We start from the raw sequence: 14,865 nt of genomic DNA on the forward strand, positions 1-14,865 counted from the left end.
AGCCCTCTTTCCTCGCGCCGCGACCTTAGTCGTGGTCTGGTGCTGCTCATGTCGGGCTCCTGATCCTGAAATGCTTGGTTTACCGCGCCGCAGTTCCCTTGGTTGCGCCGTGACCTTGGGCACGTTTCTTCCATTTTTCGAGTACTAAAACCATTCCACTCACTCGCGTCTTGTACACTTCGTACATCATACGTACATACACCTTAGAACACTTATAACAACCTTCGATCAATTCTCGTACTCTTTAAACATGCATGCACCTAATATACACACTTATTCGATACACATATATATATATCCTCTATCTATATATATATATTTATTCACGTATACGTACTTCCTTCGTTCGTACTACTTACACCACGCATAAACACAACTACATACTCGATCATTCGATCACCGTAAATACGCCATGCATGCACACGTACTTAATCTCATGCACACACATATACTCTCATGCATTCGTATTTACATATACTTCATAATTACACGTCACAATTCCAATAATAAATCGTTAAACCCATCGTACGCCCTATATATATATATATATATATATATATATATATATATATATATATATATATATATATATATATATATATATATATATATATATATAGGGGCAGGATCAATGGGGAAGTAACCAATCGGGGGGAAGCGGGGGGAAGCAAATTTTTTTTTTCGTTTTTTTTTGAATTTTTTTTTCCGGCATCAAGATCACACGAAAATATGAACATTTAGAAGAGACACTTCGTGATGAATGTTATTATTTAGGCGGGAAAACGATCGACAAAAATAACATTCAAGATAATATTGTTCGTGAAGAATATGAACGTTTTTTTCCATGTTTTGTGAAGTAAAATTTAGCCCGATTTAGAGTTTAGGGTTTAGGGTTTAGGGTTTGGGGTTTTGGGTTTATTCCATAAACCCAAAACACCAAACCCTAAACCCTAAACCCTAAACCTTAAACTCTAAACCGTTCATGTTAAAAACTCAATCTAAATCCTAAATCTAAACCCTAAATCTAAACCCTAAACCCTAAATTTCTAAACCCTAATATCTAAACCCTATAAACCCTAATATCTAAACCCTAATATCTAAACCCCAATAGCTAAAACCTCAAAATACGCTCGAAAAACACGATAATTGTTATATATTACTTCTTCGAGCGTTTTCCCGCCAAAATAAAAACATTTATCACAAAGTTTCTCTACTAAATGTTCATATTTTCATCTCATCTATAATGTTCGTGAATAAAGTTTTTTCAAAAAATGAAAAAAAAAAGTTTTTGCTTCCCCCCGAATGGTTACTTCCCTCTTGATCCTACCACTATATATATATATATATATATATATATATATATATATATATATATATATATATATACACACACGTTATACGTCGTACATGCTCTACATATGTACATCGTACGAATAAACGGGTCTTACAAGCAACCAAATGATGGATAACTTAAACGCACAACAAGTGTTTGACGAAATGTATGCAACAAATAACGAATCTAACTAATGTAATATCGATTTTACAAGTTTCTTTGACATTGTGGTTGATGTGTCAATGTCCAGTTTCTTCATCAAACACTTTAATAAGTCGGATTTGACGAATTTTCCCTCGTTCTACAACTTTAAAGACGATCGTGTATTTTTTGATGTTTGATTCTGTGTATGATGTTGGTATAATCACGATCGTAGGTTGAAGTTTATTGACAACCGACTGAGTGAAAAGAAAAATTTGATAAAATGATCGATTTTTAAAAAATCGCCTAAAGTGTGTGCTTGTACGGTTATTGGTGTACGTGGAAGTTTCAAATTGTTGGTGCGTGTGTAAGTTTCAAATTGGAATGGGCGGCCTATTTACAAAGGCAACACGCATCGTGCGTGTTTCAGGTTAAGTAGTGCGTATCGACTAACTGATAGAAAATCGTGTGTACTTTTAAGAATTCAGATCAACGCAACGGATATTTAAAATAATAATCTGTTATTATTTTATGAACAAAATTTACAAAATTAAATAACCACTTATTTAATAAAACATGCACATGATTAATCTTTCCCGATGAATCCAGTTACACCATAATAATTGTCATGAATATAAAAATTCAAAGTGAGTAAACGGTATACCTTTCTTGAAGAAACCGATGAACGGAGAGAAACCTACGATCAGAGGGTATGACCGTCTCTTTGGATAGTCCACTACACTTTCAAACAACGTCAATGAATGCTAGTCCAAATCCAAGTAACTTATTATAATAATGGAATTATTATAATACAATAATAATAATACTCGTGAAAATAATACTCCGGTAGGGTTTGTCCAAAAAAGACGAAAAGCAATTTCGTAATATTTGTGTTTTTGTCGGCAACAGCAAGCCAAAGAAAATATGGTTTGTTTCTTTTTGGTTTTTGATTATCGATACTCTCATGGCAAAAAGGCTTTGCCAATTTATTTATAACTCTTATTAGCCGATTTAAAATTACGCGTCTTTAAAACAAGAAACAAAGATCCGAATATAATTAGACAACAATCATATTGCAAATGGAAAATACGGAGTACATATAACTTATTTAACCAAACTTGTTAACTAAGTTAATAATAATTATTATTTAATTAATTATAATTATTTAATCCATAATTAAATAATTTTAACTTATTTCGTTATATATATATATATATATATATATATATATATATATATATATATATATATATATATATATATATATATATATATATATATATATATATATTATTTGACATCTAGGTGTATATATGTGTGAACCTAAAGGCTCAAATAAATTTAGCCATATAATTATACGTTGTACCCTGCACATTAATCCTACACTAACAACGTGCTAATTTGCTATAAATGTGCTAGTTGAACCAATTGCTTGATGTCCACGCATCACGCACGAGCATCCATACATGATGTGTGGTGCGTGATACCTGGAAAAGAGCATATGTTGCAATTTCCATATTTTAGGGCATATTGTTAAAGGCAACCGGAATTCCGGAGATGGAGGCATATTCACCAATTTTCCTAAATACAATCACATACCAAAAATAGTTATTTGAGTTAGTTCACGAGGGATAAAAAGTTGATCCCTGTTGAGAAAATAGTTGATTAATAATAAAGATTATTCTGATTTTCTTTGAGTAATTTAATCCTCTACAAGAAATTGTTAGTTATGTAAGTGGATGGATACATTTATGCAACTTTCGAGGTTACCATCAAACTTAAATTATTAAAGTATTTTTCATGTAATCACTAAAAACGGAAATAATATTACATTGATGGGTATAGTGAGCCTGATTGGGCTCATTTAACTAAACAAAATAAAAACCCAATGGTCTTTTAGATGATCTAATTTGAGGAGCTCATCCACATATCACATTATGCGATTTTGAAAGAAACCACCACCTATTTTGCAACACACCACATGTAATGGTTGTGTTGCGTGTTGAGTCTCAGTCATGACTTGGTCAAGATTTGAAAATCCAGTTAGCGACTAACTATTTATTGGTCATGATCGGGCCATCTTAAGATCATTACTAGGTCACGCAAGTCGCATCTAGTGATTTCTAGATCATGACCCGATCATGACCGGGATTACAAAAACGCAACACACAATGCTTATGTTGTGTATGGTGTATCTCGGTCATAATCATAAAATACAAGTCGCAACCATATCCCCCTACCAAATAGGAATTTGACAAGTGTATTTTCTTTTTTATTATTATATAATCTTTTTTGTTATCTCTAATATACCCTTTCCAATTAATTAGGAAACAAACTTTTCTGTAAATGGATCACGATTAATACTCTTTTTAATTAATAATTAATTAAGATTATTTATTATTATTTATTTACCACGTACTATTTATGTTTCTTGAAAAAACCCTAATAATATATTTTTTTTGTTATACGGCCTTCTTTTTCATTGACTTCACATTGTTTCATTGATATTAATGATAGATTGAAAACTTCCAGGTATCATCATCAAGAACTTTCATGTTCACAAGTAGGTTGTATTTAATTTTGTTATAGAATAGTTATGTTATCTTTTCATTGACTATACAGATTACTAGTATATATTAAATTTAAATTAATATATTAAATATTAATTGTAAGTTTTTATGTATTGCAATCTCTGCTTTAGCATTGTATGATTGTTCGATGATTAAATATTATTAACTTCTACCAACGAGTACTTGTAGGAACAATTTATGTTGCTCATTAAAAGTCTACTTTATTGCACTTTATTTTTGTATTAGACAGATTGCTAGTGTAGCCTAATGCAAATTGTCACTTCACTTATCAAGCTAGTAAAATTATTAGATACTGATATTACCTTTTATTTCATATTCAGGTATGACAGATTTGCATGAGAAATCGACGGTGCAAGATAACACGGGGCATAATCCTCAAAATAATGAGGCTGTAGAAAGAAGTCAGGTAGTCGTTCCAACTATTGGGATGAAATTTGAATCGGAAGATAAGATTTATAGTTTCTACAACGATTATGCCTACCAAATGGGGAGAGAGATTGTAGTAACTATATTGCAAAGGCAAGGCAACTAAGACTTGGAAAGCTCTTGTATATGAGTCCATACAATCTGAAGAGTTTGAGGATGGGTGGTCCCAAATGATAAAAGAGTACACTCCTGATAAGAATGAGTGATTATGCTCATTGTTTGTTGATCGACAACGTTGGGTGCCAGTGTATGTTAAGTTTATATTTTGGGCTGGAATGTCGACTACTAAGAGAGGTGAAAGTATGAATGCTTTCTTTGACGACTACGTTAATTCTAAAACAACGTTGCGACAATTTGTTGAACAATATGACAATGCATTAAAAAGCAAGATATAGAAAGAAAATAAGGTTGATTTCGACTCTCTAAATTCTTCATATAAACTGATGACCGGATTTTACTTTGAAAGACAATTTCGAGAACCCTACACAAATGCAATGTTTAAGTTGGTTCATAATGAGTTACAGAGTATGTTGTTTTGCAATCACTCACTATTAGAAACACAAGGTACAATATCTACGTTTAACATTACAGATATTCTGCGTGGAAAGCGTGGAGAATTAAAAAGAAAAGTTGTTTACACAGTGAGTTTTGATGAAGTTGGTTGTGATATCCAATGCTCTTGTCATTTGTTTGAGTTTCGGGGAATTGTTTGTAGACATATGATGAAGATTTTGATTGAGAAGGATGTTAAAGAAATACCTCTATGTTACATTTTGTCTAGATGGAGAAAATATCTGAAACATCGACATTACCATGTGATCAATTGTTACGAGGATTTGAAGAGTGGAGGGCAGGCTAAACAATTTGAAAAATTGCGTACTTATTTTTATGAAGCTGCACATTTGGCTAATTCGCCAGAAAAATATGATTATCTACTAAAATGTATAGCTTTGGCAAAAGAAAAGTTGTCCGATGATTCGAGTTGGGGTGTTAATGCGAACATGAATACCATATCAAAAGATGATCAAAATGTTTCGGAGCCGACGAACCCCTTATTGCCGCCCGTACAAGTACGTAGTAAAGGTCGTCCACCAACAAAGAGGAAGGAATCAAAGGTAGAAACGATAGCAAAAAAGAAGAGAAAGACAAATGTAAGACTATATCCTCTTTGATTTTCATAAGGTTAATATACTTTATGACTTACTCATGCATCTACTATATTATAGGTATGTGAAGCTAGCCAAGACTTAAGCTCAAAACATGGTGCAACTTCCGTCAATGACAACACACGTAGTCGAAGTTATGACTTTGATCTCAACTATTGAACATTCAAGACGTGTACGTTGAAATATTGAGAGATTCTTTTTTTATGTTTTTTAAACTTTACATACTGTTTTCCAAGGCAAATTTAATGCGAATATTAATTCATATTTGTTACTTGATTGATAGTGAATAATTGCAGTACGTACATGTATCTTGTTTTGACACTATGTACATTTCGTTATAATTATTATCATTATATTATTTTTGAAGTTAGTGTGGTTGTTCTCTTGAAAAATCACTTGAATTTGTACTTAACATTATGTTATTATGTACATGCGTATGTTAACTATGAACATCCTGAACCGTATTAATAATTTCTATTGCTTAAAAATATTATTAGTAACATATTATTAGTAACATAAAAAGATAAATGAAAAAAATGAGTTGATAATAATTGTTGTGGTATTAATCGTTACAGAAGTTTGTTTCCTAATTGGAAAGGGTATATTAGAGATAACAAACAAGATTATATAATAATAATAAAAAAGAAAATACACTTGTCAAATTCCTATTTGGTAGGGGGATTTGGTAGGCTAATATGGTAGTTTAAAAAATCATTATTCTTTTGGTAGCGATGTATAGCTTGACCTTAACACTTTTTTTTTTTTTTTTTTGAAAAGCAAAAGTATTATTATTATTAACCAGATTATAACAATACAATACATGTCCCTATACTCTTCTATACAATGATGTTAACAGTCGAAACAATCGGAAAAAGATTGGATTTAAAACATAAAAAGTTAATCGGAAGTGCCGTAGGCTAAATAACCTGATGAGGGATGAACTTGTGAAACACAAGCGGGGCAGGAAGAGACAGCCGTGCCGATCAAGCGGCGACAAAGATGACGAACAACCTGCCCATTTAATCTAACCCACATAGGCCAAATAAGACAAACGATCACTATCTGATTATTAAAATGCCGTATTAACCGACACCCGATCGATTTGGAGGAGGTGCCACGTAGAAAGATGGGTTGAGGAGCCATTGATGCCATGCGATTGATGTTTTTTTTCTCGAACGGTTTGAGATCCAACTAAAACTTTGAGTTTGGATCTCGGAAATTATCATTGCAGGATTCCAGATTTTTCCTGAAAAAACTTTTAAATTTCTATGTTTCCATAAGATGTAGCACGTAATCCATTTAGTAGCTTGCCATAAGGATTGCCCAGTGGAGTTATGCGAGAAGCCCTGGTCGGAGATGATGGCCTCATTGATATTAGAAATTGTATAGCTATTTTGATTCCACCAGCCGAGTAATTGCATCCAAATTGAAGCCACTTTTTGACAATTTATCAACGCATGGTCAACGGTTTCGATATGTTGGTCGCATAGTGGACATAAGATGGTGTGAAGGTCAGTCCCTTTCTTATCTAGTTCATACCTGACCGGGATTTTTAATTGGATGACCCTCCATGAGAATATGAAGACCTTTTGTGGGACGTATTTGTTGCGGGGTAATGAAAGATTTCTTGAATTGATGCCATATTTTAGTGTATTGATTAGGTTTGACATCGTTGATGTAGTGAAAATGCCGGATGCGTCAAGGGAAAATTTCCATGAATCAGGGCGATCTGAGGTGCTTACTGTAGATAATAGATTATTGAGTTCCGTAAGTTCGTTCGTTGCACGACCACTAGGAGCCCGAGACCAATCCCAATTTCCAATCGAATTGGAATGAACGTTTAGAATTCTATCGGCAACAGTTGCTTCTTTATGAGATTCTAACATGTAGAGTCTATGGAATACTGATTTTAAATTCTCTGATCCGATCCATATGTCATGCCAAAAGCTAATCGATGTACCATTGCCAATGCGTTTTGAGATTGAGGAAGTGAAAGATGTTCCTAAGTTGTCTGCGACTTTTCCTGCTTTAATAATCTCTTTCCAAATGGTACGACCTGAAATGTTCCTGCATAAAATGTTAGAATCTAACCCCCCCCCCGGCCCATATACACTGAATTATATCCGTCATTTAATTGTGCAAAAATTAAGTAGTAATGATTGTGTTTTTCGTAAACTGCTAAAATTTTGTTTGCAGCCAATTAAATTGATATGTACTAAGGGCTACCTTATTTATTAAATACTTCAACAAAATATTCTTCATATTCAATAATTACAAATGCTTATGATTTGTTATTAAACAAATAATTTTACGTGTTCGATCCAAAAGGTAGCAACAAATTTATTGTCACCCCCAACCAATTGATATAATAAAGGCTCATGTTCCAAAATAATACAGTATGACGTCTAATATGCTCATCTTTATATCCCATTCTTCCGCTATTTTGTTGGACTCAGAATCTTTGAATGAATAATTTTCTTAAAAAGTATAATAACTTAGTATATTAGTAGTATATACTACGAGTATATTTTGAGGGCACACGTGAAACTTTTTTATTTATTTCATTTAATTTAAGGAATAATAGTTAAAAGTTTAAATAAGAATAAAAAAAATACAAATTTGCGAAAACTTTTACATAAGTTTTCACATTACAATGATGTTCACTTATGATTAAATTTGGTCTTACTAATACCAGATTAGTAGTAAATCTTTTTCATTGTTCTATGTACTCATTGTCCAGGTTTGATCGTTTTACATTTTGTGGGTACCGTTTTGCTGCCCGTTGAAGGGGAGGTGAGATCGTAATTTTAATTCGCCTAACATAAACTAAGATATGATTCTTGATTCGTTAACCGCATATGTCTGTAGATGCTCATCCCTTCAATCTATGTGAAATCTACTTGGATATATTATAATTGTTATTATTATTATTTTAAAAGGCGAAATTTTAAAGTTGTAATCTATGACAATAATTGAACTTCAATTTTCCTTAGAGATTCTCAAGCCTCCAACCAATAAGCTACTTCCTCTAACGATATAGGATTATTATACATATTATCAGTTAACAGAGGTTTAGGAATAGGTTCAGACTTTATTTGTTGCTTCGGATTAGTTGCCTTAGGGTTGGACTTATTTATATCAACTTTAATTTTTTTTTATTACTTATTGAGCTAATAGCTCAGTGGAACCCCGTCATTAAGAAACCCGGGGCCCATGTTTGGATCTCTATGACAAAATACTCGTGGGTTTGATCTTCTTGTACGTCGTGAACTTACAACTCCTTTTAACTTTCGGGATTTAAAATTATCGATCTGCCACTTATGAAGTATTCGCTAAAAGCGTTTCGCAAGTATCCAATGCTTACATGACGAGTTGTTTAGTGGTCAAATGCAACACAATTTTTATTGGTTAGAAAAAGTAGAGATTGGCAATAAATCAATTCAAAATAACAATAAGACTACATAATCATCTTCATTCAGCTTAGTGGTTACAGTCATTTTCTGGGTATTCGAGAGGTCTCGAGTTCGAGCCTCAAGTGGGGATTTCATATTACAATTTGCTTTGTAATTGGTTACAGAATCATATGAGAGTTTCTTGTAATGGTGGGTCATACACATATCTAGCAAGGTTTTAAGAGGGGATTTTTCATTAGGTGCAAGTGAGTGGCTAATGACTTTGTCAGTGACCTTAAGACTATTGTTAACCATGAATGTGACGTCACAATTAGATTGTGTACTTTTTGGTCAAAATGTAAACTCTTCTGCATGTGATGCGGCAATGTTAGATTTTTACATCCATTAGCCATTGTGTCAAATTTTTATGTCACATTTTTGTATGATCCACCAGTTTTTAATTTTATTTTTTTCTTTTACTTAAATATAACAAAAAATACATTACATAAAATAAAAGACATATTAAATATAAAAAAGACATATTTTATTGTTCATTAAAATTCAACAATACATAAATTTAACGATTAATATAATCGTTCAACATCATATGCATCGGGAGATCTCATTTATTCATTTGTGTATAAAGTGATGACACAATTACAAAAATTGTTTAGACATAGTACTGATGATGACTCGCTCATTTGTAAATATTCATCACACATATCGGGGTGGTTCCATACACAAATTGGCGTATATCCGAAATACATTTCTGTAAAGTAGTAAAAGTGCGCCGATCGATAGCATCATAGTGTTCCATAAAATAACTAAAATGCTTGAGAATATCATAAATAACATCATAGTATTCGGAGGAATAATTAACACTGCATACGAAAACGTGTTTTAAATTTATGTGGCATATACTTTGGCGTCTCACAAAAATAATCCTCACACACACGTTGTGCGGCGACCTCACGGTCTCTCGGAATATAACCTCGTACTCTAGAAACACGTTGCTCGAATTCAACATCAACTTTTCTTGTGATTGGTACATAAGTTAAAAAATTTGCGCATCCTCCGAAGTAGAATTGGAATCACGTAAATACGATCCCATAATTATAAATATGTAAGATTATAAAATGTAAAAACTAAAGAGAAATGAGTGTTTTGGTGTGTAAAAAGTGATATATAAAATGAGTTTAAGTACATGAAATGATTAGGTTTGAAAAAAAAAAGTTAAATGGCTATATAGATGTTGTCAAACGGCATGCAAACTTGGACCAATCACATATCGGCACGTGTCTTTGACACATTTTTCCCATCAATTTTCTAATTGACGCTCTATTTTCGTCACTCTTTTTTGACTATCCGTTAATGGCGTCAGGCGGCGTCAAAATTTTCTAACTCAGTTGACGCGGGCTAGAAAACGACGCGTTAATAATAATCTAACAATGCAGTTAAAAATTAATATAAAGGGACTACGTAGGAGTGACACAATTTTCTTTTGTAACTATCTCTGTTCATCAAATTGTAAATTGTAAGACTGCTCACAACGGTTGCTTCGTTGGGCCATCGTTCGGCCGTCCACCAATGGCGTCGTTGCTAGCAAGCGCCGTTGTGGCGCCGTTGCTAGGCCGTCGTCCATTCTGCCGTGTTTAACCATGCTTGAAGACGTTAGAACTTGATTTTTGATTAAAAAATAAATAAATGTGGCATATGGCCGTTGACAACGGTTGGTTTTTTCTATCACAAAATATTTTCTATATAGACCACTACTCTATTTCACACATTCTACACTACTACAGTACAAACTATCACTCAATATTACAAAAATTATCGATTTTTAAAAAACGTTCGAGAATGGATCATGACGATCAACATTATGAAGAGGCCTTTGTAATTGCAAATGCATATAATCCACTTCAAGCACTCGATTTTATCGATTTTTTAGAGCAAGATGAAAAAGAACAATAAGTTGTTTCTATACCTAGAGTTCCTAGAAGACATTTTCTAAGAGATCGTGAAGGAAAAGCTCAAACAATTGTTCAAAATTATTTTTCCGACACGCCCACATTTTCAGAGGATAAGTTCCGAAGACGCTTCCGTATGAGCAAGTCTTTATTTATCCGTATATGTCGAGGTATAGTCAATTTTAATCAAGAACCTATTCCCGATTATATTGAATTTTTTCCGTCAAAAGCGAGATGCAACCGGTTTATTTGGTTTTATTGTTTTTCAAAAAATGCACGTCAACATTCTTAAAAGATTGAAGTGTGTTTTGATTTTGAGTTGAGAAATGAAGTTTATGTTTGATTCAGATTTAAGTTGGAGTATTTATAGAGAAAATAGAAAACTAGCCGTTTTAAAAAAAAATTAAATTAATATAGCAGTTAGAAATAAAAAACGGTTGAAAAACTAGCAATTATTACATTTAAATAATAAATAATAATAATTATCTTTTGAATAAATGAAAGGGTGATGATATGTACAAAATTCATTTTTGTTATGTACACAACCATCATGCTTTACAGTGCTGTACAGTACAACAGTGTAAAATATGATGGTTGTGTACATAACAAAAATGGGTTGTATACATATCACTCCCCTAAATGAAATAAATATTAAAAGTGTAGTGACCGGAACTTTTCCATGTTTATATATATTAAATAAAATTGTTATTTACATGATTAAGTGTTTCCAACATATTAAGCAATCAAACTTGTTAAGACTTGATTAATTGAAATAGGTTTCATATAGACAATTGACCACCCAAGTTGACCGGTGATTCACGAACGTTAAAACTTGTAAAAACTATATGATGACATATATATGATTATATATATAGTTAACATGATATTATGATAAGTAAGTATCTCATTAGGTATTTTAACAATGAGTTATATACATAAAATTGAGTTTATTGAATTAAGAAACTCGAAACGATATATATAACGATTATCGTTATAACAACGTCTTACTAAATACATATGAATCATATTAAGATATTGTTACACTATGTTTAATCATGATAAATTATAAGTAAACATGTCATTAAGTGTATTAACAATGAACTACATATGTAAAAACAAGACTACTAACTTAATGATTTCGAAACGAGACATATATGTAACGATTATCGTTGTAACAACATTTAACTGTATATATATCATACTAAGATATATTAATATATCATAATATCATGATAATGTAATAATTTAACATCTCTTTAGATATAATAAACAATGGGTTAACAACATTTAACAAGATCGTTAACCTAAAGGTTTCAAAACAACATTTACATGTAACGACTAACGATGACTTAACGACTCAGTTAAAATGTATATACATGTAGTGTTTTAATATGTATTCATACACTTATGAAAGACTTCAAGACACTTATCAAAATACTTCTACTTAACAAAAATGCTTACAATTACATCCTCGTTCAGTTTCATCAACAATTCTACTCGTATGCACCAGTATTCGTACTCGTACAATATACAGCTTTTAGATGTATGTACTATTGGTATATACACTCCAATGATTAGCTCTTAGCAGCCCATGTGAGTCACCTAACACATGTGAGAACCATCATTTGGCAATTAGCATGAAATATCTCATAAAATTACAAAAATATTAGTAATCATTCATGACTTATTTACATGTAAACAAAATTACACATCCTTTATATCTAATCCATATACCAACGACCAAAAACACCTACAAACACTTTCATTCTTCAATTTTCTTCATCTATTTGATCTCTGTCAAGTTCTATCTTCAAGTTCTAAGTGTTCTTCATAAATTCTATAAGTTCTAGTTTCATAAAATCAAGAATACTTCCAAGTTTGCTAGCTTACTTCCAATCTTGTAAAGTGATTATCCAACCTCAAGAAATCTTTCTTATTTATAGTAAGATATCTTTCTAATACAAGGTAATACTCATATTCAAACTTTGATTCAATTTCTATAACTATAACAATCTTATTTCGAGTGGAAATCTTACTTGAACTTGTTTTCGTGTCGTGATTCTGCTTCAAGAACTTTCAAGCCATCCAAGGATCCTTTGAAGCTAGATCTATTTTTGTCATTTCCAGTAGGTTTATCCACAAAACCTGAGGTAGTAATGATGTTCATAACATCATTCGATTCATATATATAAAACTACCTTATTCGAAGGTTTAAACTTGAAATTACTAGAACATAGTTTAATTAATTCTAAACTTGTTCGCAAACAAAAGTTAATCCTTCTAAATTGACTTTTAAAATCAACTAAACACATGTTCTATATCTATATGATATGCTAACATAATGATTTAAAACCTGGAAACACGAAAAACATCGTAAAACCGCACATACGCCGTCGTAGTAACACCGCGGGCTGTTTTGGGTTTGATAATTAAAAACTATGATAAACTTTGATTTAAAAGTTGTTCTTCTGGGAAAATGATTTTTATTATGAACATGAAACTATTTCCAAAAATCATGGTTAAACTCAAAGTGGAAGTATCTTTTTCAAAATGGTCATCAAGACGTCGTTCTTTCGACTGAAATGACTACCTCTTACAAAAATAACTTGTAACTTATAATTCCGACTATAAACCTATACTTTTTCTGTTTAGATTCATAAAATAGAGTTAAATATGAAACCATAGCAATTTGATTCACTCAAAACGGATTTAAAACGAAGAAGTTATGGGTAAAACAAGATTGGATATTTTTTGATTGTTGTAGCTATGGGAAATATTGTAACAATTCTATACAAATCATATCTAGCTAACTTATATTGTATTGTACATGTATTCTAATATATTATGTAATCTTGGGATACCATAGACACGTATGCAAATGTTTTGACATATCATATCGACCCATGTATATATATTATTTGGAACAACCATAGACACTCTATATGCAGTAATGTTTGAGTTAGCTATACAGGGTTGAGGTTGATTCCAAAAATATATATACTTTGAGTTGTGATCTAGCCTGAGACGTGTATACACTGGGTCGTGGATTGATTCAAGATAATATATATCAATTTATTTCTGTACATCTAACTATGGACAACTAGTTGTAGGTTACTAACGAGGACAGCTGACTTAATAAACTTAAAACATCAAAATGTAATAAAAATGTTGTAAATATATTTTGAACATACTTTGATATATATATATATATATATATATATATATATATATATATATATATATATATATATATATATATATTCTTATAGGTTCGTGAATCGACCAGTGGCCAAGTCTTACTCCCGACGAAGTAAAAATCTGTGAAAGTGAGTTATAGTCCCACTTTTAAAATCTAATATTTTGGGATGAGAATACATGCAATTTTATAAATGTTTTACGAAATAGACACAAGTAAATGAAACTACATTATATGGGTGAATGATCGAAGCCGAATATGCCCCTTTTGCTTGGTAGCATAAGAATTAGTAAACCGATCTACTAATTGACGCGAATCCTAAAGATAGATCTATTGGGCCTAACGAACCCCATCCAAAGTACCGGATGCTTTAGTACTTCGAATTCGTTTTTTATCATGTCCGAAGAATTTTCCGGAATGATAAGGGATATTCTTATATGCATCTTGTTAATGTCGGTTACCAGGTGTTCACCATATGAATGGTTTTTATCTCTATGTATGAGATGTATATTGAAATATGAAATCTTGTGGTCTATTATTATGATTTGATAATATATAGGTTGAACCTATAACTCACCAACATTTTTGTTGACGTTTTAAGCATGTTTATTCTCAGGTGGTTATTAAAAGCTTCCGCTGTTGCATACTAAAAT

At 31.9% G+C, this 14,865-nt stretch overlaps 2 protein-coding genes across 2 annotated transcripts; one reads left to right on the forward strand and one right to left on the reverse strand.

Moving 5' to 3' along the window:
- Positions 1–4,387: 4,387 nt before the first annotated feature.
- Positions 4,388–5,816, forward strand: LOC139859150 (uncharacterized). Its single transcript, XM_071847953.1, has 3 exons — positions 4,388–4,471; positions 5,016–5,642; positions 5,718–5,816. The coding sequence occupies exons 1-3, from the start codon at positions 4,388–4,390 to the stop codon at positions 5,814–5,816; spliced, it is 810 nt and encodes a 269-aa protein (XP_071704054.1).
- Positions 5,817–6,739: 923 nt separating this feature from the next.
- On the reverse strand, positions 6,740–7,543 carry LOC139859152 (uncharacterized). The gene has a single exon (XM_071847954.1). It carries the CDS (start codon positions 7,541–7,543, stop codon positions 6,740–6,742), a length of 804 nt encoding a protein of 267 aa, XP_071704055.1.
- Between the last annotated feature and the right edge of the window lie 7,322 nt (positions 7,544–14,865).

This window comes from Rutidosis leptorrhynchoides, chromosome 7, assembly GCF_046630445.1.
Source record: "Rutidosis leptorrhynchoides isolate AG116_Rl617_1_P2 chromosome 7, CSIRO_AGI_Rlap_v1, whole genome shotgun sequence".
NCBI classification, from domain to species: Eukaryota; Viridiplantae; Streptophyta; class Magnoliopsida; order Asterales; family Asteraceae; genus Rutidosis; species Rutidosis leptorrhynchoides.